At 44.2% G+C, this 21,700-nt stretch overlaps 1 protein-coding gene across 1 annotated transcript in view; it reads right to left on the reverse strand.

The window, feature by feature from the left end:
- Positions 1-21,700, reverse strand: part of EXOC2 (exocyst complex component 2) — a 1,591,413-nt gene that overhangs the window by 517,762 nt on the left and 1,051,951 nt on the right. The window contains exons 17-18 of the mRNA XM_069613520.1: positions 12,559-12,620; positions 5,702-5,782 (exon numbers count right to left, since the gene is read on the reverse strand). Of these exons, the coding sequence (XP_069469621.1) occupies positions 5,702-5,782; positions 12,559-12,620 (143 nt within the window). The remainder of the gene's footprint in view (positions 1-5,701; positions 5,783-12,558; positions 12,621-21,700) is intronic.

Genomic DNA, 21,700 nt, shown 5'->3' on the forward strand with positions numbered 1-21,700 from the left:
TATTCAGCAACGTGCTTTAAAACACACTATGCTCCATTTCTAAGAAAAGACCCCCTTGAAGTGAGCAAACCATATGTGGTACTGGAAAGTTCTTTCATTAAATGAAAAAGTCTTCACTACTGGAATATTAAACACTTATCTGTATAAAACCAGGGCTATTGTTAAGGAAAAAAAACAACAGTACATTAATTTTAGGTGCTGCAGTGTGGGTGGGAAGATGGTCACGGGTAGTGTATATATTGAATGCCTACTGCGGGTGCTTATCCCACCCTTTCACACTGTATATCATTGCCACTATTGAGAAGCACAGAGGCTCTCTGCTGAAGGAACAATTTATTTAGAAGACTCACGTCTCTTTGCACACTTAAGACATTTGAACCGGTCTTCCGAAGCCCAAAATGTAAGCACTTCATAACGCATCCATAAGCCTTTAACACTGCTAGGCTGAAGGACAGACATTCTATGCATTCCCACATCCTTGCATATTTATATGGGGGCGTATCACAGAAAATGCGTGGGAAGCTGAGCCAGTGTTTGGACCCATTTTAGTGCTCCTGGTGCCAGTTTGGATGGCTGTGGGGAAAGTATTGAAAGAGCAGACCAATGTTAGTGGTCATGCTTGTATAAAGGCATTGCATCATGTGAGGACCCTGTGGGCATCCTCACTTCTCAGGTGGCCAGGGAAAGGCCATCACTTTTGGATCCCCGGCCCTGGGGGTGGATATGCGAGGGAGGATCACCTGGGTGGAGGAGACCTGGGCAGTGGGGAGAGGACGTCCTAGGGTGAGGCATGGTATCCCCTAATTCCCTTTCACCACAAACCCTCCCTCCCACAAGCCTTTATAGGCTTTTGTCAGTCCTGTGACTCCCCTAAAGCATCCCCCAAATTGCATCAGTTTGATACTAGGATGGAAAAGAGGACGACAAGGCCAACACATCCTCATTTCATAAAACCAAACAACTATCAGATCCGAAAAAGTACTGGGACAAGGAGGAGTACAACAAGGGCAACATAGGACTTTTCTGGTGAGCGGTTTAGTCTTTTCCGTGATGAAAATGGAATTAAATGGAAAGACTGACAGTAATGGGGTCGTCATTCGCTGTAGCACGATAAGCTGTAGAGCGAGCAGCTGCGTGCAGGGAGACCTCTCTGGTGCGGCAGCGTGGCAGGAGGAGCGCTGGAGGCCCGAGAAACAGAGTGTATGCAGCGGCAAGCGGCAGTGTAAAAAGCCGGTGGCAAGCCATAAGAAGGAGGCCGTCCAGCCCGAAGGAAGCGGTCCCGAGTATCCTGCTTCTTTGTGGAAGCATTTCTCTGTGAGCACGAGCCACAAGGAGACCGTCAGGAGGAGACACGAGCAACCGCACGGAGAACCAATAGCCTGTGGCAGCGGAAGGACTCGCGCAGACCCGTAAGATCGACCAGTGAGTGAAACGAGAATGAGGGGGAAAGCCAGGCTGCCAGGCTCAATGAGGTAAAAAGTAAATTTTGAATACCGAACAAACTGAAACCAAGTTAAAGAGCATTATGAAAACTGAACAAGTTGAAAGCAAGTTAAAGCACATTTTAAATGCCGAACGAATTGAAAGCAAGTTGAATCACATGGGAATGGTGAACTGCATTAACTAAAACAAATTCTAGCAAAGCCAAGAGAGCACAATGAGTGAATGAACGTGTAGAGAACTGTATAAACAAGTGTTGGCAAGAGCCAAGGGAATACAAGGAGGTGTAACAAGTGCAAGGCAGTTAACCAAAGCCACAATACCATGTCAGGAGAGTGTGACAAAGGTAGCTAAGGCTCACTGCTGAGCAGGAGCAGTGAACTGGGGTCAAAGGAAAAGCAGTCACGGAAGCCTACCAGTTGTGTGACCTGTAGTGGGTGGACCGTGTGGTTCGCCAACTGCGCCAAGACCGAGTGACCCTGTTTGGAAAAGCCAAGGAAACACCTACAATAAAGAAGCTTGTGTTGCGCAGAGACATTGTTGTGATGCTTAAATCAAGTGTTAATTTGAAAACTGTAAGATTTGAACTTGGGGAAGGGAACATCTGTATTTGATTAACTATCTTGATCTTGGGGAAGAGGGGTTGATTGCAAGCCAAAGAGCTGGAAGAAGCTTTGAAATTTTCTTTGAACACTATTCCCTTTTTGATGCTGACATCCCTGCACATTGTATGCAGTTGGTTGTCAGGGCAAGTATAGGTTTTGGGCACAGACCAATGTTTTACTTTGGATTTTCTTACGTAGAATATCCTTAGCTTTCTTTAAGTAGGGAACTCCCAGCTTAGCATAGGGCAAGTTAGGCATTCATCCAACCTGCCTTTTCAGTTGAATTAAAGTTTAAGAAAACTTGAACCTGTTGTCTGTGTCTGACTCGTGATGCATTCGCAGTCATTAGCATATGGACATCCCCCACGCACAACTGGGAATCCCTGTTATGCTTCTGCATGCTCCAACTATAGAAGCATGCACAATTGCATACAGGGCTCCATGAGACACACACGGTGAACTGTTAGCTACCTGGGGGGTGGGCGCAGATATTTAGCAACTCCAGGAGAGAATTTGTCATGGGTTACAAACGGGGTGCATTCACAAGACTGCACATGGAGTTGGGAAGGAGGGTTGTTGCCCCCTTCCAAAGACGGGTTTGGGGTCCCATCTGAACATTTCTGACCGCGTTGATGGGATTTGCCCAGGTGGCAAAGTCACAAACTAAGAGTTTGCAACTGCATTCCACAACATGCTTAAATGATACAGCACTAAGTGACAGTTTCAACGCTGCACTGGTTTCCGTAACATATTTATGAGCTCCTTTTATGGCAGTACTTTGTGTGTATGGAGTTTCTGGTAGACAATGAAAACATACATTTTAAAAGGTCAGATTTAAAGAGAGGGAAAGTTAAGGCAGCTGCTAGCAAAACTGGTTTGTTTAGTGTTTGTATATAGTGCTTGGCAAATGTTTCTCAATGGATTAGTCTTGTTAAGTAGGATACTTGGAAAGGCGCACATCTTGGAAAGTTACTATGAAATAAAAATCAGTACAAAAAAAGCATTGCAGAAGCCAACAGTTTTAGCTTGTGTGTATGCTTGGGCTAGGCATTTACCAGGGACTGCCTTAACCGTACTGTCTGGGCATAAGATGGCAACAGCTGGAAAATTAGAGTGATTACCTCTGAATATGATATTGGTGTCCGTTTCTTTTTTTTAAAAAAACTTTTATTTATAAAGTTGGCGATTGACGGGTACAAACTGTTGGTTTTGTCAATGCTCTTTTGTAACACAACATCAGTGCAAAGAACAGATAAAAATGAAGTGGTAGAAGGAAAACTTAATTAAGACATTTGTATTACACCAGTAATGCATTTACTGCAGCAATTGGCCAACAACTCTCAGTAGCCTGTTTAGAAATAACACTGGGTGTCCAACGTTTGATGCTCCTACTTGATAAGAGTTCGGAGAGGGAAATGTAGTGGTTGGTAATGTACATAGGGATTAGCATGGCCATAGGCAGTCAATGGGTGGGTAAATGTACAAGACCCATAAGCAGTGTGTTCCTCCTGACCATCACCCTACGAGCTGTACTCTAATGAAGTATCGGCTTATAGTTGGCGCCACCTTATAGTCCTAACTAAAACTATAAAATTGAGCTATTGCTTCTGGTACATCAGCATGGCTTTTCCATGTCTATGTCCATGTGTAGCGTAAGGGTGGAGAAGGAGATAAGACTGACAAACAGGTGGTATAGTGGTTTCCATTGACTTATTCACCAAGAGATAACCTAACTTTCCCTATCTCTAAGAGGGGTTTCCCTATATTAACTAAAGTGCTAATGGGTCTGTCAGAATGTCCATGTAAATCAAAGAGTCCACCATCACGTGTCAAAATATCCAATCCTGTCCCTTACACTTAACTGGAAGGTTGAGCCAATGTTCTTGGTCCAGGATAATGACTCCCTTCTCCTGGACTGGGCAGCACAGTTCTGTTTGCAAGTTCTTAATCAGGGGAAATGACTCTCTAACCCGGGTCCTAATATTTCCCAGACAAAGGACTGTCAATCCTGCAGCACTCTGTCTCAGAGAAATTCTCAATGTTCCCACCTCAGGGGAATGGCTCTCTTCCCCTGGATCACAATGCTCTGTGGTTTGTTCCTTTTTGCAGATTCAACTATGAGGAGAATTACATTCTCCTGGTCTCTGGCTTTCACTGTTTATCACACAAAACAAGGAGTAATTACTCCCTTCCCCTGGTCTCTTGGTTAGATTGTCCTTTTTTCTGTAGATGTAGCACTACCAGGAGAACAACTACCTTCTGCTGGTATCTTCGTTTCACAGTCACTTAACATTCAGCGCTGCTCAGGGGGAATGACTCCCTTTCCCTGGTGATCCTAGTTTCACACTTTTCTTTCTTTCCCAACAGTTCACACACAAATATGATTCTTGACCCAGGTTTCCCCAGTATAGCCCACTTGGCCTTCTTTCCGGACAAGTACTGCCATGAGCAAGAGGGTTGTTCTCACTTGCCTTCTTTGTTCGTGGGTTCCAGACCCATATTTCTCTATTCAGCTCGTTGGTCAGACCTGGTTCACTATCCTGGCAAGTACTGTCACAAAGAAGATGATTTACAAAGTTCTCTTGCCTCACTCTTAGCTCATTGAACAGACTTGGTTCACTAGTCTGCCAAGCACGGTCACAAAGGAGATGATTTACAAAGTCCATCTGACTCTCTCTCTGAAGTTGGGGGGTTATGACTGTTCCCTCTTCGGGAGTACCTCCCCTTTTCCAATCACAATATTTCTCTCTTTCTCTGGGGATATTTGACTACCCCTATTTTCATGTTGGGTTTTTCTGACACTTCCCTTTAAGGGCGAACACTCAGCTGGCCCAGTTTCTTCCCTACATTTACACAATGTCTCGGCAAACTCTGATCCGTGCCGATACTGGCTCTTGGGGTCCGCGTAGCCTCCACGTACTTCACCCTTCGTTCAGCGGCTGCGGGGCAGCTGGCTTCCTCCAGCATTCTTGCCCGCTCTCGACCATCCAGTCTCTCTGTTTTCTCCAGTCTGGCCGTTCTTCCAGCCACCAGATCGGTCCTTCCACGTTGGACCCCGGTACAGATGCCTGCTTCCCGCTGACCGCGTCCCAGTCTGCAGCCCCTACTTCGTTTCGGCTCCTCCAAGGATGGATTGACCGACTCCCTAGTCCATCTTCTGCTTTTATGTTGTATTGGTGGTGGCGGCCAATAGTGGAGAACTAGAATGCTCACATCTACCTTTGGTAGTGATCTTCATAGTTCTGGATTTTGCTCCTTATCCCAGTCTTTGTGATACAAGTTTTACTTGGTTAGTCTGAGCTCTTCTCCGTTTTAGTGGATCTTATGTCACTGACCCTACACAGGTACATGCATCGGTTGGTTATAGTACGGGGGTGTGCCATAGGTGAAGATTGAGAAGGGGTGATTGGGAGGGGGTCATACTGTATTCTCCCTAGATGTCTGTTGCTATCCCCAGAGGGGGAGTCTCCCCATGAGATGCTTCCGCTGTGCCCAGTCCCCAGGGGGACTATCGGGTAGTGGCCTCACCTCCCTGGCCTCATGAGAAGGGGCTCACTCTTGGGGAGAAGTGATGGCATCTAGGGATTTGTCAAAGTAGGCTCTGAGCAACCTACAAAGCCTTAGCAATAACTGCAAAAGAGCAATGGGAAACTTACACTGGCTTCTCCTGGCTTGCAGTCCAGGACAGCTTTGAGGGACTGCAGAGACACCACAATGATCTGCTCGAACTGAGAAGGCTGAAATCACAAAGGCAAGTTAATCAATGTTTTGTTTACATACATAACTTTCCTTTTTTGTACAAACCAGAAATTACCCCCCTCCTCCCCCAAAAACAGTCAAAAACATTTGAAAGGCTGCAATCGTTTCTAGGGAATATACAAGTCTTGACAAACAACATTTGCATTATACAGCAGTGTACACCCCATATCCTTAATTAATACAGCCTTCGGCAAATTATTTTCTGACTGTAATCATTCATGGCTTGAATGCTTCAGTGAAGGTCAAAATACACTGAAAAACACTAGGAAAAGAAGAACCAAGATTGCAGTAAAACATTGCCTATTGAATGACGACATAGGACAATGGCAATCTTGGGGGTGTCTAAGCTCAAATAGACGGCACCCATCATTGAGCATGAGACACTGAAATATCAGCGGACATTGCACCATGCAAAAAAAGGTAACATATTTTGTACTTGCCTTATTGTATGCAAGCCAGAAAGCGATTATGTTGAGGCATACTGAGTTGACACTGACATTTCACCATTTAAACTTTTTGAAAATATTTTGTAGCGATCACAATGAATTAACAAGTAAGCCTAAGGAGATAAATTGCAATCCTGTGCATACTATTCTTTTCAGAGACAGTACAGACAGATCCTGTGGGGGCCAGAGATGGACATTTGATACCTGTGGTCGACGCTGGGTTTTGAATCCTGAGGCCTTTGCTGGATTTGGCATGGAGTGAAACGATAAAGGTAATAACTTCTAACAAAGCAGTGTTCCTGCAGCAAGAAGAGGGCACAGAAAAAAGGAACTAAGGCCATGGGGCACGGCTACTAGATATATACTGGCTCTGATGTAATGTCCAGCGTGGGGCTCCAAGACGTATCTGGCAGAGCCGATGCAGAGCTCCTCTGTGCCCCCTGGCGGCCAGAAAAGATTACAAAGAGCAGCTGCACTAGGACATAGCTTTTATGGAAGAGAAATCCATGGAAGAAATCCATTAGAAATGTAGTTATGCAAGTTACATCAGGACGGGAAGATATTTCTGAAGCTACAGTGAACTATGGAAGGAGTCCAAGGAACCCCAATTTCGTGGTCCAGGATCAGAATGTATCCAATAGGTAGAATGCGGCTAGATAAAATTATGACATCACCACATGTTTGTATTTTGTAGGTTTTCTAAAAAGCACTCAATATGTCTTTTTATTTTATATAAAAAAAGGCGGCTTAAATAGCCATTATGGGATAACCCCAAATTACATGGGGAAAATATACTCTAATTGGAAGATTAGAAAAGCGGCATATAGATTAAAAGATTAGGCTGAAAATAAAGTAGAGCCATGAACAAAGTAAAAACTAACAATTATTTACACTTATCAAACAGTTGCAGTACAAAATCCCAGTATTATTTGTAAGCTTCTAGAATATGAAAGGCATGATAATTATATTTCAAAAATGTATCAAATTAGGTGTGTAAATACAACTTTAAATCAGGCACATTTTGAAAAATGGAAGGAAGATATTTTCCCTGTGGAGATGTCATGGGGTAGAATTTTAAAGATGGTCAATGGCAGTTCATTACAAGAAACAATCGTTTTCGATGTATACAATGCTTTACACTACAGCTAAGGCTAAGACATTTGCAGGTGAATATGTGTCATAGTTTCGCAGTCCATAAAGGGATAGGAATAAAATGTTGACCCCTTTTACGGCAAACCCGAACATTGAGGTTTTTTTGTCGATTTTGGCACTTTTTCGCACAATACAAATGGTAAGCAGGGAAGGTATTAATTAGGAATGGGGTGGTGCGGGTGTCTCCCCTCGCATTTCTTTTGTGTGAAAAAGTGCAAAATAAAAGTAGAAATTTCCGGGATTCGCAGTAATTGTTCCGCAATGATCACATAGATCTGTACAGCGATAGGGGCAAATATGAACTGTGCATATACCAACGGCACAGTGATTAGGAATTTTTGGGGTAAAGTACTGTGTAAAATACATTATTTTTGTGGGTCGAGTAATAAGGTAAATCTGGGTATGAAATAGTTTGGTTGATGCCAGACCGGGACAAGTCTCTCTCGAAAATACGTTTATATAGCAACATTGCATATATGGCAATAAGAGGAGGTGGAAAACCAAGGATGTACACAGGTTTGACAAATGGTGGTAGGAGCACACAATGGTAGCTAATATGGGGCAGAGCATCAAAGCACACAATGGTCTGAAGGATCAGTTAGGCAAGGTATATGATGTGTTGCACAATTATGTGGATTCAGGTATAATGGGATATGGTCGATTCCATTTTTCATAGAGTGTACCGAAGGGGATTGTGTTTGGTCCCAGGTTCAGAGCATTTTTACGACCTTGATCAGTGAACCCCAAGCTGCAGCTTCCACTAATGGTATTAAAGATTAGAAATTCCTACGACACACCTGACCCCCTTCCTTTTCAGCCTGGCCACAGACCCATCCCTACCAGCTGCTAAATGCAATCCACACGTTTACTCACTGTAGGTAGAAATTCTTAAATGTCCTATAGATGTTTTGCTACATCTGGCTCTGAAAACAAGGTTTTGTGTTTCTGCCTAAGTGGTAATAAGACATATGGAAAACTCTGAGGCCACAAAATCAACTTCACTACAGAGAATGTGAAATCCTACCTCTTTCTAGGAACGTCTTTAATAATGGAATTTTATTTTGTAGCGGGCCAGGAAAGAAATTCGGAATTTGCATCGTGCAGGACCCAACCAAACTGCTTTCAGTCAAGATTTGCGAGGTTCTAAATTATATTAAAGATGAAATGAAAATGTGGCAAAATTTTTACGTAACTTTAGGGGAGAAGGTAATACAATCAAAGTGCTCATTTGGCCGCAGTTCCTTTTCATGCGTTCAATATACTTATCCCTCTTGGCATGTTATTTTAAACAAATGATTTAAAAAGCCAGTAGGCTCTTTTTTGTAGGGGTGCACAAAGGTAAAATTAGTCTTACCGTTTAATTAAAAGGAATAGTTACCAGTGAATTTCAGGTCACAAACTTTAAAATAATCATAAGTCATTGTCCTTGAATGGAGTGCACTAATGGGTGAAAGACCGTAATCAAATTATCCTTAGTGGATCTCTTTAGAGGAAATCGTGTGGAACCCGTCCCCTTAGGGAACCTTCTGTCTCTGAAAGGAAGAGGGGTGACCTGTCAAATACACCCACAAATGTATTCACAGTTAAAACTTGGAGGGAATGTGCTCTGCTTCATTCCTGTAACACATTCCTTCCCTACAGTTGAATCGGGCTACTATGCACAGCAACAAGACGCTTCATTGCCAAAACTGGATCAATGTATGGTTCTTTCTAGTGAGTGATGTGTAGGTTATGGTTCAATGAAAACATGTAGATATTTCAAATGTACACACACACTTAGTAAGCATGAACTGCACAGGTATCAACCGTTGAGCAATGTAATGGAACAAATGAATGATATGATCAGGTCAGGATTTCAATACACATCCCGGCTGTACAAACTCTTCAAGTCCCCTCTGTCATTAGCGAGAGCATTCCACAGATTGATCAGTAATGCAAGTGTGGTACAAGATATAATGATAGTAAATGGAGCAAAGGTACAGGCATCCGTACTAGCGTACCAAACTGGGGAAACATTCTGGAAGGAGATCAAGTCGAGTTGAGTTGGCTTAACCATGCAATATTCGATGCAGAGAGAGCTCCAAGAACATAATAGCCCCAAATAAGACTATACAAACTTGGCCAAAAAGGCTGATCAGTATTGGGCCTGTGCAGTGTACTATTTGGCACAAAATATTTAGCCTGCTGGACCTACGGGTAGGATCGACTTTCCACAGGACACCAGTAATGGCTGTGAAAAATCAAGTCTGAAACAGTGGAAATCGCTCTGCTTCCGGTTGGAAATTGGACTATAGGGCTCTTTATTGGCTGAAAAGTATAATTCTACGAATATGGAAATCAAATAGGAAACCTTCATAGGACATCTATCAATGCCAGCAGCTAATGAAAACATGTTGTCATAGATCGGAAAAAAAGAAGACATGCAGATACCTTGCCAATGTTTATTGATTACTGTGCCTAAGTTGTTTGTGAGAGTTTTGCTGGTGTTCACTTACCCACCTTACTTACCTTTTGCTGGCACACCTTGTAGTGTGCCACCGACTCCCTGCAACACCGGTTCCCTTCACTTATGTGCTTGGGAAACCGCACCGCAGGATCCTTTCCTTATTAAAAAAAAAATGTTTTAACTTTATTCCCCTATGCAGGGGACACCCTGTAACCCCCGAATCCGAAAATGCCGAACATGGGAAGCGGGGGACACCCCCGCTCCTCTTGTTCAGTATTTTCAGATTCTCAATGGAAATGCCCAAAAAGACTGTATCCATTCGTACGAATGGTACAGCTCTTCTTCGGTCTTTTGTACCATTCGTGCAAATGGACACTGTCTTTTTTGGACATTTCCGTTACGAGCCATAGGTTACATGCAAAGTGTATGGGTGTACACCAGCCTGTTTTTTTTACCTAAAATTCAAAAAATGAAGTTTAGAAAATATTATCTTAAATAAGTATGCTGTTCCAGTGAGTTAGCATGAATCAGCTAATCATCTTGAAAAAGTATTACTTTTTACCTAAATAAATATAAGGGTCGATCTTGTATTTGACCCCCATATGCTCAATTAAATGTTTTTAACATCCACCAAATCTTGAACACAATCATCTTCAGGAATGAGGAATAAACATGCACAATGAACCATCCATGTATGAACTTAAGAGTTGTGGGAATCGGGGTATGAAAATAGGCAATTTGAAGCTCTTGTGCTTCATCTGCAGGGAAACAGTCACAGATGAAATTGGTGGCATGCAGTTGATTAAAAGGGGCCCACTGGTGGAATCAACGGAATGATATGGATCAGAAGAACAACTTGACTAAGAAGACTTCACCTTATACTTCTCTCCACCAAGACATTCAACTTTTTGTGTGTGTGTTGCGCAAGCAATTGGGGACTGGGGGGCGAGGGGCAGGAGTGATGCAGTCTTAATAACAAAGCTATTACTGGAATAAAAATGAGAAGATCAAATGTGGTACAAGTTACTGGCCAGGGCGATCCCTGTACTCCCACGTCCATAGTGCCCGTTCCTTTACATTCAGGAGATTTGATCCACAGGAAACGAAAGGGACCAGTGAATGAGGCACTGCATCATTAAGTTCAAAAGAAATTCTGCAGAGTATCCGCAACCACATCCACAGCATGGGACAGTACTACAAATGGCAAGATTACAAAGAATAACGGGTTGAGGTAATATTCATCCCTTAGGGGGTGTGGTGAGTCGACTCGATCATGGGCTGCATGACTGATCTCAAGGGGAGTCTTTGTGCTCGCCCAATTGCTGCTGAAGGCTCAGAAAGGGTTTTCTTCCACAGTCCAGGGTTGAATAGTTGTATCAATGTGCGCCACTATCTTGAGCGCAACAAATATGGGGAAAATATTTATGGCATGGTGTTCCGGTTGTCACAGTATTGGAAGGCATAGCATTTGACTGTGGCAAGCAAAGGATAAGAGGCCTTGGATACAACCCATGTTATCGTTTTATGGGTTTTGTTTAAAGGCTGCATCAAGTTATCACAGCAGGTAACTGAGAGAACAAAACCTCCATTCTTTATATCACGCCCACTTCCACATGTTGCTGAAACGTACAAAAGGCTGGGGATATCCGAGGGCATGGATACTGACTGCCCATGCTACTTGACATAAGGGGCAAGTCAGGGCTCTGAACTGTCCTGACACTGCTTATTCCTCTGGTCAAACAGACGTCCAGCACCAAACCCATTTTTGAGATCTGGTTGACATTTGACAGAAGGAACGGTGCCGCGACCAGGCTTGATGTGACATAAAGCGCCTCTGAAATCTATATAACACAGTTAGGATTTTAATTGTGGGGCAGGACTGGGAAAGCAGACAAGAGTGAGAGTTTTACTCTTGTACACTGGGGGTGGTGGTACTAAAGTGGGGCATGTACTTTTTTTTCTTTAGATGTATTGGGCTGGTGCATTAGGGGGTCTGGGGTGGAAGACTAACTTGTTTTGCTGTGGGATCGGGATGGAAAGTAAACTGGGCTGGAGCCAGGTGGGGACGGTGGGAACAATTGAGACGGAAGGAGAGCCTAGGTGTCTGGAAAGGTATCGGGAGGAGACTGCTCCTTTGTTTTTGTTGAGAGCGGAGTGCTAAGACTTGCTGCTTTCTTCCTTTTGAGCACTGATGCAATCATGTTTTTATTCATGTGCCCAAGTCAAGATCAGGCACAACCTGGCTGAATGAAAGCAAAACAGGAAGGAAACTGCAACTAAGGACTGTCTACTTAATTAGATCTAACCTAAATTATTGTTCTGCCAACTCTCAACCAAAACTAAAGAGACATTTTACACATCAGACACTGACAATGAAAATATAGAAGCAGGTCTGGCCCAGATGCTACAAAATTAGCAGGGAGCAGAAAAATAGAACATGCGGATCAAGACAAATACGGGCATAATGAGGGACCTACTGGTCTTTTGACAGTAATTGTAACTTGGGATCCTGGTCAAGTGATCAATGAAACAAGCAAAAACAAATACTCTGTATTATAACCAGAAATGTCATGGCCATTAGTCAAGGCATTTCAAGCCATGAATAAACCATTAGGTTTTTTTTAAAGCAAAAGCAGGCATTTAGGATTCTTTTAAAATGCTATTGCAAATCAGAAAATCATACATAAAAGAGGTAAATAGACAAACGCACCAAGGATGTTATCCCTTCGTTGTCAACAATCCAGTCTTCTTTTTCAGCTAACCGCTTGACATCTGCAGACATAAACGAACGGTAGTTTATAATATATCTCTTAATAGGCTACATTTTATACTAATGTCGCCCTGTTGTCATTTCATATTATACATTTAGAAAAATGGCAAGCGATGGGACACATTGCTTTATACACATGCTTATGGGTACAGTATAAACAGGAGAGCAAAACACCCATGTTACTGTACATTTTTCTCAAAATGCCATTCACCCAAGGGTGTTACCAGTATGTATTCAAAATGATATTTTATATGAAAACCAGCACATACAACAAATTAAAGGCAGTGCAAGTATGACAAAAGTCTCTATGAAAGGCATGCAAGAGAAACATCTAATAAAGGTAATATGACAAGACCCATGCTCAGCACATCTCTCCTGCATTTGAGCAGAAGGGAACTAAAGTTAAACTGCCTTCAAAAGGTACTGTTAGATAACGCAGCAAACCATAAAAGGCAACCTAGGGTACCTAACCAGGTGTTGTTTCCTATAAAGTAAACTTTGCGAATGAATTACTTCTGTACATATTTAGTTTGGGCCAATAGGTGGCACTCCGATTCGATTACAGCTGGGAGGGAGATGACGTTATAAGAGGGACACTGTTTTTGGTTATTTACCCACCTTTTCACTGCCAATGGCCAGGCCAATCCCTAGGGTCATTCCCACCCACTACTTGCCCCATCCCCGCCCAAAACATATCCTCATGGAATCTCTATGGGCTAGCACTATGAAGCAGTACCTTCGAACTTGGGCCTACCAGTGTGAACTCCAAGTAGCACGTTAAGAGGGTAATGGCTTAATAGCAGAATTCCCGACTGGTGTAATAAATCAAGTGTGCCTGCAGCCACTGGAATAATATCCGTTTCTGAAGTCCTATTACAAAACAAGCATTAAAAAAAGCCCAGCAGTATCGGCTTCTGCATAGGTATTATATAGGCATTTACCAGAAACTGCCATCATATGTTAGCGATCATTTTCTAGCTGCTGCTTTCTAATGGCAATGTGATACTGTTATGACAGTGCCTGGCAAATGCCTTTATCATGCCTACACAAAAGCAAAAGTTGGCTGGCTTGTTAGGTGTTGGCTCATAGGAAGTGCAAATATACACAAAGTGTAGCCAAAAACGAACGCCATGAGTAAGAAGTGGTTAGGATGGAATTCTTGGATGGATACTTCTACACCACTGCTTTGAAGAGAGCTCCACACATGCTGTGTGGACTTTGGTGGCCGTCGTGACAATAAGACAAGCCACTAGTTCTTTGAAGCTGTCTTTCAGATTTAGCATGTACAAAGGGTTTTGGAAGATAATTGAAGGTGAATTACTGCAACAAAGTTATTATATAGCTGTAGCTTGCTAATTGTCTATAGAAAATTAAGAAGGTGAGTGGTCTATATTGAAATCAAAACATGCTATGGAGATTGTAATTGTTTATATGTAAAGCGCTTATACACACGTGAAGTGCTTCAAAGCCCTTCAAGGCGGAAAAGGAACAAGGGAATACAGAGTCATTCTTAGGCCTTGAAGTTTCGAATGATCTAACAAAAAACAACCAGCATACTAGGCCTGATGGCATTACTACTATAGTGCAAGTGCATGACAAGAAGGAAGGTGAGAAAGGGGGGAGGAGAGGGAGAAGAACATACATGCCATAAACTACCCTACTAGGCCAACAACGTTTCAGATAGTGCAAGTGCATGACAATGATGGGGTGATGGGGGGAGAGAGGGGGGAGGGAGAGAAGAACATACAGAAACAAAAAAACTACCGTATTAGGCCTGGCAAACTAGGCCTAGTGCATTCTAGGTATAACAAAAAAAAGGACGGGGTAAGGGAACAAGTGTGCCCAGTCTAGCAGGGCCCCCGGGTTGAGTGCAGAGAGGCTACTTTCTCATGGAATGAATTCCAGAAGTGCAGTAGTGGTGAGTAGAGTGGGAAGGCCTGGGCGCAAGTGCGAGGACTGGCCGGGGAGCTCGAGATATGTGTGGCTCTGTTGGTGCACCAGGCGACCAGTCAGCAAAACGGAGCAGAGGAGGAGGGGAGTAGGCGAGAATAGAGAGGAGGTTAACAAGGGAGAGGGAGAGAGAAAGAGGAAGAGAAGAGGAAGGTTTTGAGGAGTATTTCGGAATTTAAGGAGATCAGGCTCAAGACAGAGAGAGGTAGGGAGGCTGTTTCAGAGGGAAGACCCTGCAGAGGATAAAATAAAGATCTACCCCCAAATCTCTGTTTGGAAAAGTGGCTCACCTGCAGAGAGTTGGAAGAGGACGAGCGGAGGGCTCTAGAAGGAGAGTATTTAGGGAGAAAAAGTTGTAGATAGTGCGGCCCCAGCCCCAGAAACCTTGTGGACTATGCAAAGGGTCTTGAACTTGGAGTGGAGGGATTTCAGCACCAGAGAGATGCAGTTCCTGGATGCAGTTCCAAGGATAAGTCTGACTTCTTAGCCACATTATGGCAAAGGATACTTATTCCAGTGACGTATGAGCTTTCAAACATTTGCTGAATTGCTATGGAGGTTTCAGTGGTGATTCTATTTTATCAATTGCATTATAACTGCTCATTAGCTAGATATGATTACAAAAGCTACATACATTATAGGGTCAGCGATAGTGACTATATGGTAATTGCCAAGTTGGACTTGCAGGAAGGGCACTTTTGGATAGCTTATAATGTTGGTGCTGTTCCAAGCATACACATGAAACTTTCCACATAAATATGCAGCTAAATTAACTTTCTGTGAAAAGTTTCATACAGTTTCGTCAAAGGGGTGATGTGGAGGGGGTGGCAGTTAATTGGAAGTATCAAAATGTATGGTTTTCCATTCATTTTACAAAGACAAACTTTTGGTTGTGTCGCCAACATTACAAATCGCACAATGGATTTGCATCAAATCTTTGCGAGGAGATGGCATTTGGTCCAAAAAGCAGGATTTCACAAGTTTGGTGCAATTAGGACAAACCTAGTTAGAGATATTTCAGTTCACATATAGCACATTGGCCACCTAAATGGCTACTTTGGGTTCGGATCTGCAAATACTCTTCCACCACCTCCATGCAACTGAAATGGGGTAATGTGGGCAGTGGCTACTTTGGGTGTCTTGGCAGAGCCTAGGATATGACCGAAGGCCATGCCGCTAGCAAAGTGCAATAGGCCCACAAACTCGCAATATTGCCAGATTCAATGGTTATTTTTGGATGCTATGGAGGGGTCTGCCCTTAAGCCATGCCGCAAGTAATGTGGCTGCAGGCCATGACCAGTTGTCCATGGACCCGCAATGGTTGTAAAGTGGTATTAGGAAGACCGTTGGGATCCAACAGACAGATGAGACACCAGCATATAGTTTCAAGATTTTCTTAAAGTAATACAACTAAAGATTCCCTTGCTCTCAGTGTGAAACTGAAAGAGCATAAAACAGTAGGGTTCACAGAATTGGAAACGGTGCACTTCAGGAGGGGGCACAACTTGATGCCGTGATTTTCCAGCTGTCTTTGCCGCACTAAAGTCCCTAAATGTGGGCTTCATTGGAGAGGTCCCGAATCCACTGCTCAGTCCTTCCCTACTGCAAACAAAATGTCTGCGTCACTTTCCGATTTCAGGGCACGATCATATGGTGTAGTCTCAAGTCTTCCTTATTGAGGCAAAGGGTGGACCCCAGCAATTACTTAGTCATCAGTGTCTACTCCATGGCGGGGAGTGAGGACTCTGGTCCAGCACAGTGGAGGGAGTGGGTTGCAGGCTGAGCCCTATCAACTAAAATGTTCATGCCATCTTCCCCACCAAGCCACATTCTCTTACCTTCTCCTGCCTTGGAATTCACTTTATCAGGTTGGAGTCTCTCCTCCAACCACTCCTGGCCAAGAAACCATCTCCTCTTTCCACATTATCCAGTTCTCTAGCTCCTTACCCTCTCCATCCTGTAAGGAAACCTCCACCACCCTTCTCAATCTCTTCCGTTTACCACTTCTATCGTCTTCCTTCTGTGGATATTAATTGTTCTCTATAAACCTCCTCTTCCGCCTGGACTATTACCATCTGTCCTGCAACAGCTTCACTTACTTCAGGGGTCAATGTCTCCTTAACTTCCTTCTATGGTATCTCGCCAATCTTTAACTCAAGCTCCTTACTCTACCTCTCCTCCGTCTGATGTTGTACGACCTCCTCTTCAGATATAACTATCCACATCCTGATTTTCACCCCTCCTCCTTGTCTTCAACCTTTAAATATTCTACTACCTCCCCCTTATCTGTAGGGCTAACTATTCTGCTTCTTCCCCAGCTCCTTCTTGATGTTCCTAACCTCTGTGTGGCAAGACCAATGCCTTGGCATTGAAAAAAGGGCATGAGAGTCCATGGACCAAGGAAAAGAGGCTAGTAACCTGGGGCAATTAAATGATACATAACAGTCTCCTCCCATGTGCCAAAATGCTTCTGTGCAGACCATTTGTTCTTCATGCCATACCTCAACAAGGTACTTGCCCTTGTTCTTCTGTTCCTTCTAGAGCATCTGGCGCTGAGGACAAGAGAGGAGTGCCAGCAGAGCAGAAGCCAATCATGTGATAAGGAAGAAAGCAAGAGGAAGCTGGCGAGAAAAAACAAAAAAGCCTTGCAGACACCGAAGAGCGACATGACAGAAGGAGAGAAAAAACATGTCCATGCGTGGCTGCATAAAGAGGCTCGCAGGATGGCCGGAGGGAGATAGTGGGTTCACGCAAAAGTACACAGACACTTGGGTCAACCGTCAGGGTCGCCAGGTGGGAATCCGTCCCACCCTCCCTAAAGTAACATACTTGTAAGAACTTCTGAAATGGTGACCAGAGCCAGAGTATAAACATGGACTTTCCTTGGACGCCAGACTTACTTCGCACAGATTCCTATTTGAAAGGAATGCACCTCGTGGGTTAAAGAACAAGCCAGATTGGCCAGGGAAAAGTGACCAATCCTTGGCCAGGGGGATATACACCCAGGACAGGAAGTAAGAAGGGCGGGTTATCCAGATGAGGTCAGTGGAGTGAAGGACCAAGAGACCAGCAGGAGGGATGAGGGAGCAGCAGCATGTGGAAGATAATTCTGCAGCAGGTGAGATATTGGCTTTGGCATGGAAGGTGCATTTATTTTGTGTGGCAAGTGCGGCGGAGTTTGTGTAGGGAGTGGATGTGAAGTGAATGGTATAGGTTAAAAAGAGGGTGTTTAGGGAGTAGAGTGGGAGGAAGAGCGTAGTCGTGGCAGGGGGAGAGTAGTAGTAGGAGCAGGAGAGTAGTAGTGGGAGGAGGAGAGTAGCACTGAGTGGAGGAGTGTAGCTGTAAGAGTGGTGGAAGAGAGGGGAGTAGGAAGTAGAGTGGGAGGAGTGGTAAAATGAAAGGGTGGAGGCAAGCATTAGGAGGAGTGAAATATTACAAGGTCAAAAGAGTGGTGGGTAGAGGGTGTCAGTAAGAGCAGAAGGGAATGGTTTGCGTGGGTGTAAGTGAGCCTGAGTCCAACTCAGCAAGAACTAGGCCCATCCCAACTCCACCCAAAGGTAGCCATTAGACAGTAGGAGTTACCATTTAGTGGAACTAACCGGGGGTTATGGACACCTGGGTTAGGTAGGAAATCCAAGGGGAGACGAGAAAGAGGGGCATTCCTTAAACTGACCTTGAATCTCAGAGTGCTTTTGTGCCATCTGTGAAACACGTTCTCAGAAGTCGGATCGGATAGAGCTTGACACCGAGGTTGGACTACCCCAAAGGGTACACCCTCGGACCCCACAAATTCCTCAGTAACTACTGAAATCATAATCCTGGGACAGAGAGATCTGGGAGATCAGCGTCGGGATAATGTCTGTAAGCTTACATCCGACGTCAGTGGAGATCAAGGATCAAGCCAGGAAAACCCTGGTGCAGACCCAATCAGTCCACAGTCTCTGGAGTGAGGGGAAAGACTATCATGGTGGCTGGCTCCTGCAAGAACTTGTTGGACCACACGCAAGCGACGCAGGTGAGAACCAACCAGTGGGAGGAAGCCCAAACCACTGAAAGCAGTCTACAAACTTGTCTTGGAGACCATTCCGTCTGGCAGTGGAGAGACCCTGCAGATTTACATCAGGAAGAAGATATACTACTTCACTCTTTGCTGCTGATGGACAACCCAGCCCTAAGAGTCCCTAGCCAGTTGCACATGAAAACCAGTTTTGGCCCTGCTTGAAGGCCAGCTTCACATCAGCTGTCAACACCAGGAGATGTTGGCAGGCTTACACGGTGTGATGGCAGAATACGCGGGAGCAACCTGTGGTAACCCCAATGATCTTACAAAAGCTCAGAACTGGGGAGGTTCCTTCTGCCTTTTTTGTCAACTTCAAGAGAGTGCATGCAGGCAGACACTGTGACCGATGGCCCGGGTACATCGCCCCACTTCTAACCGGAGAAGCGCAACAGGTCTTTCAGCTCTTACCCCAGATGGAAGAAATCCCTAGGAAGAATTGAAGCAAGGAATTTTTGAAGTGTTCAAGCAGGGCCGGGAGCATTAATGTACGAGAATGAGACATCTCTGGGTGGGACGGTAAAAACGATGGCAAATGTCCTACTGAGTGCAAGACCTGAATAAATTGCTGACGTTAAGACTTTTGAAGAATGTGACAAATCAGGGGAATTCATCCCTTCACTCCAGGGGAGCCTGTGAAGCTAGGGAGGTGAGTCCGCTCTGCAATACCCTCCTTGGTGGTAGAGTGAAGTGGGACCTCACCCTGAGAGATTCCCCCTAACGGGACAAGGGCTCCCATTCCCATGAGGAACTCCCTCAAGCTGTGCTTACTGTGGCATGCATGGGATGTTTTAAAATACCAGACATTGTGAAGTATGAAGACTGGGAAGAAGAAACTCCTAATAGATATTGTTATCTTATGGAAGAAGATCGTGTCCCTTTAAATCAGAATACCCAATCCACTGGAATTAGTACATTGATGAACGTGCACTCAGAGAGAGAAGAGAGAGGAGAGAAAAATGCATATGCAAGCTGGGGGGAGGCACCAAGCTGCGCGACACCAGGAGTAGACAGGAAGCACGCATGTTTCAAACTCGCTCGATATCGCAGAACAGCAGCGGACCCAAAGCACGGGAAACTGATAGGAGAGGAGCCCAGGAGAAGGTGGTGGCAAGACCATGAAGGAGAATTTGTGGTGGACCGCAGATCCACAAACCATCACCGATACCACCATCAACAGAGGATCACATGGTGTCCAATCAGGCAGTGGAGCACCAGGACACCGCAGGAAAATGAGAGAGCGCAAGAAGAGAAACGCCATGGAAGAGAAGGCGCCGGCGGTTCATGAGCAGAGAAGGTCCCCGAAGAAGAAGGCACCCGAAGACGTTCTCCTTCAAGAACAAAGGTAACAGGGAGAACTGGAAGCACGAGAGGACCCAACGGAATTATACAGCACAATTAACTAATCTCAGTAGAACCTATCAAACAGAGTTAACCTGGAAACAAATTAACTACAAATATTGTGATTCAAGAGAAAGGATTATTGAAAAGCCGAATAACGAGATAAGAACAGTGGATAATACCCAGGGGAAAGTAACTCGACATTCTGTTACAAGAAGGATAGAACACTAAAGAAAAAGAAAGATATGAGCCAGAGCTTAGAATAATTAAGCAAGTGAGCCACATACAAAGCCAAGCAGACCAAAACAAGCTGAACTGTTATTACCCAGGCGGGAAAGCCCGTGAAAGCAGTATTAACTTCCAAGGATACGCTGAAACCCACAGCCAAGAATATAAGAGATCCCCAAAAGGGGTTCCCAAAGAGGATAGAAAACTGAATAAACCACCCAAGAAGTCACGAGAGACTATTTCAAGATTGTGTATTAAAGACTAGTACTAGAAGTACCCTCAGGAGAAGGGAGTCATTCTCCTGACTCAAGTTAGTTTTCATAGTGGTAGGGTCAGTACGGGAAGTTTTGGACAGCAGACTTATTTCTTTGGATGTTCACGACTGATTGACGAGCACCTTAGTAACATAGGTAGGTATCACCCACAGTGATAGGGAAAGTTAGGCATTGTCAGTACTCACGTACCAAGTATCAGGACGCCAGGAGGTTGTCCAAATCAAAATCAGACTGGATGTACTGCCCAGGTCCTGACTTGAACCCAATGAGAATGTCCTCAATAGAGGGCGATCTTTCTTCTGAGACACCATGCCACCCGCAGAATAAAACGGGTACCACTGTGATTCAAGCGAAAGAGCAAGGTACTACCAGTACACGCCAAGCTGAGGAAGAAAGATAGAACCGTATTATTATAGGAAGAACCAACATGGAAAGAACTAAGAACCAATGCAGCACTAACTTTAATAATAGTGTCTCAGTCCAGACATGTGCAGAAAACCAAATTTTGCCAAGATTCTTGGAATGTGAGATGAATTAACTCGAATTGGACAGCAGAAAGGGTGACCGAGTTTGGGAGTTAATTGGTTAGTAGGACCTACCCACGGACGGAATGAGGATGCAAAACTGATACAAAGGGTAACAAGTGATGGAGCACTGCGTAGCGTCCGATAGGCCATAAACCAAGAAGTAGATCCAAAGGTAATGTCTGTGTCACAATCCAATTTGGTGATTCTTAAAAAGAGAAGAAAAAATAAAAACAAAATACTTTTCAGGCAAAAGATGTTTCTTGAAGCTCACTATAGAAAGCAAACAAGGAATTAGGAGAAGGCAATCCATGATATGTTCCGAGGTCAAGAATATCAACAGCAGAAGACAACAAAGGTTTTACCAAAGGTAGTCCGTATTGTGTTCCGTGTTCTGGTGTTGAGAACTTGACAACAAGCAATGGATAAACAAGGCAATCCGGAATACGTTCTGTGGTCTGGGGAAAGAAGTCTTATAACAGGTAAGGAGCAAAGGGCAGTCCATAAATGATCTGAGTCAAGAAGGAATGGCAGAGAACAGCAGCTGAACAGAACAAGGAACGGGAGTTGGAAGTTGGCATACCAACTTCAATCAGAAGCGCCGCGGTGTAGCAAGTCAGGATTTAAATATGTTTCAGAGGTCGTAAGGAGTCCCTGATCACCCTGCAAGTGTCATGACCCTGACCCTGCCATAACAGTTTCAGAGA

This window comes from Ambystoma mexicanum, chromosome 5p (assembly GCF_040938575.1).
Source record: "Ambystoma mexicanum isolate Mex_15411 chromosome 5p, UKY_AmexF1_1, whole genome shotgun sequence".
Taxonomy (NCBI): Eukaryota; Metazoa; Chordata; class Amphibia; order Caudata; family Ambystomatidae; genus Ambystoma; species Ambystoma mexicanum.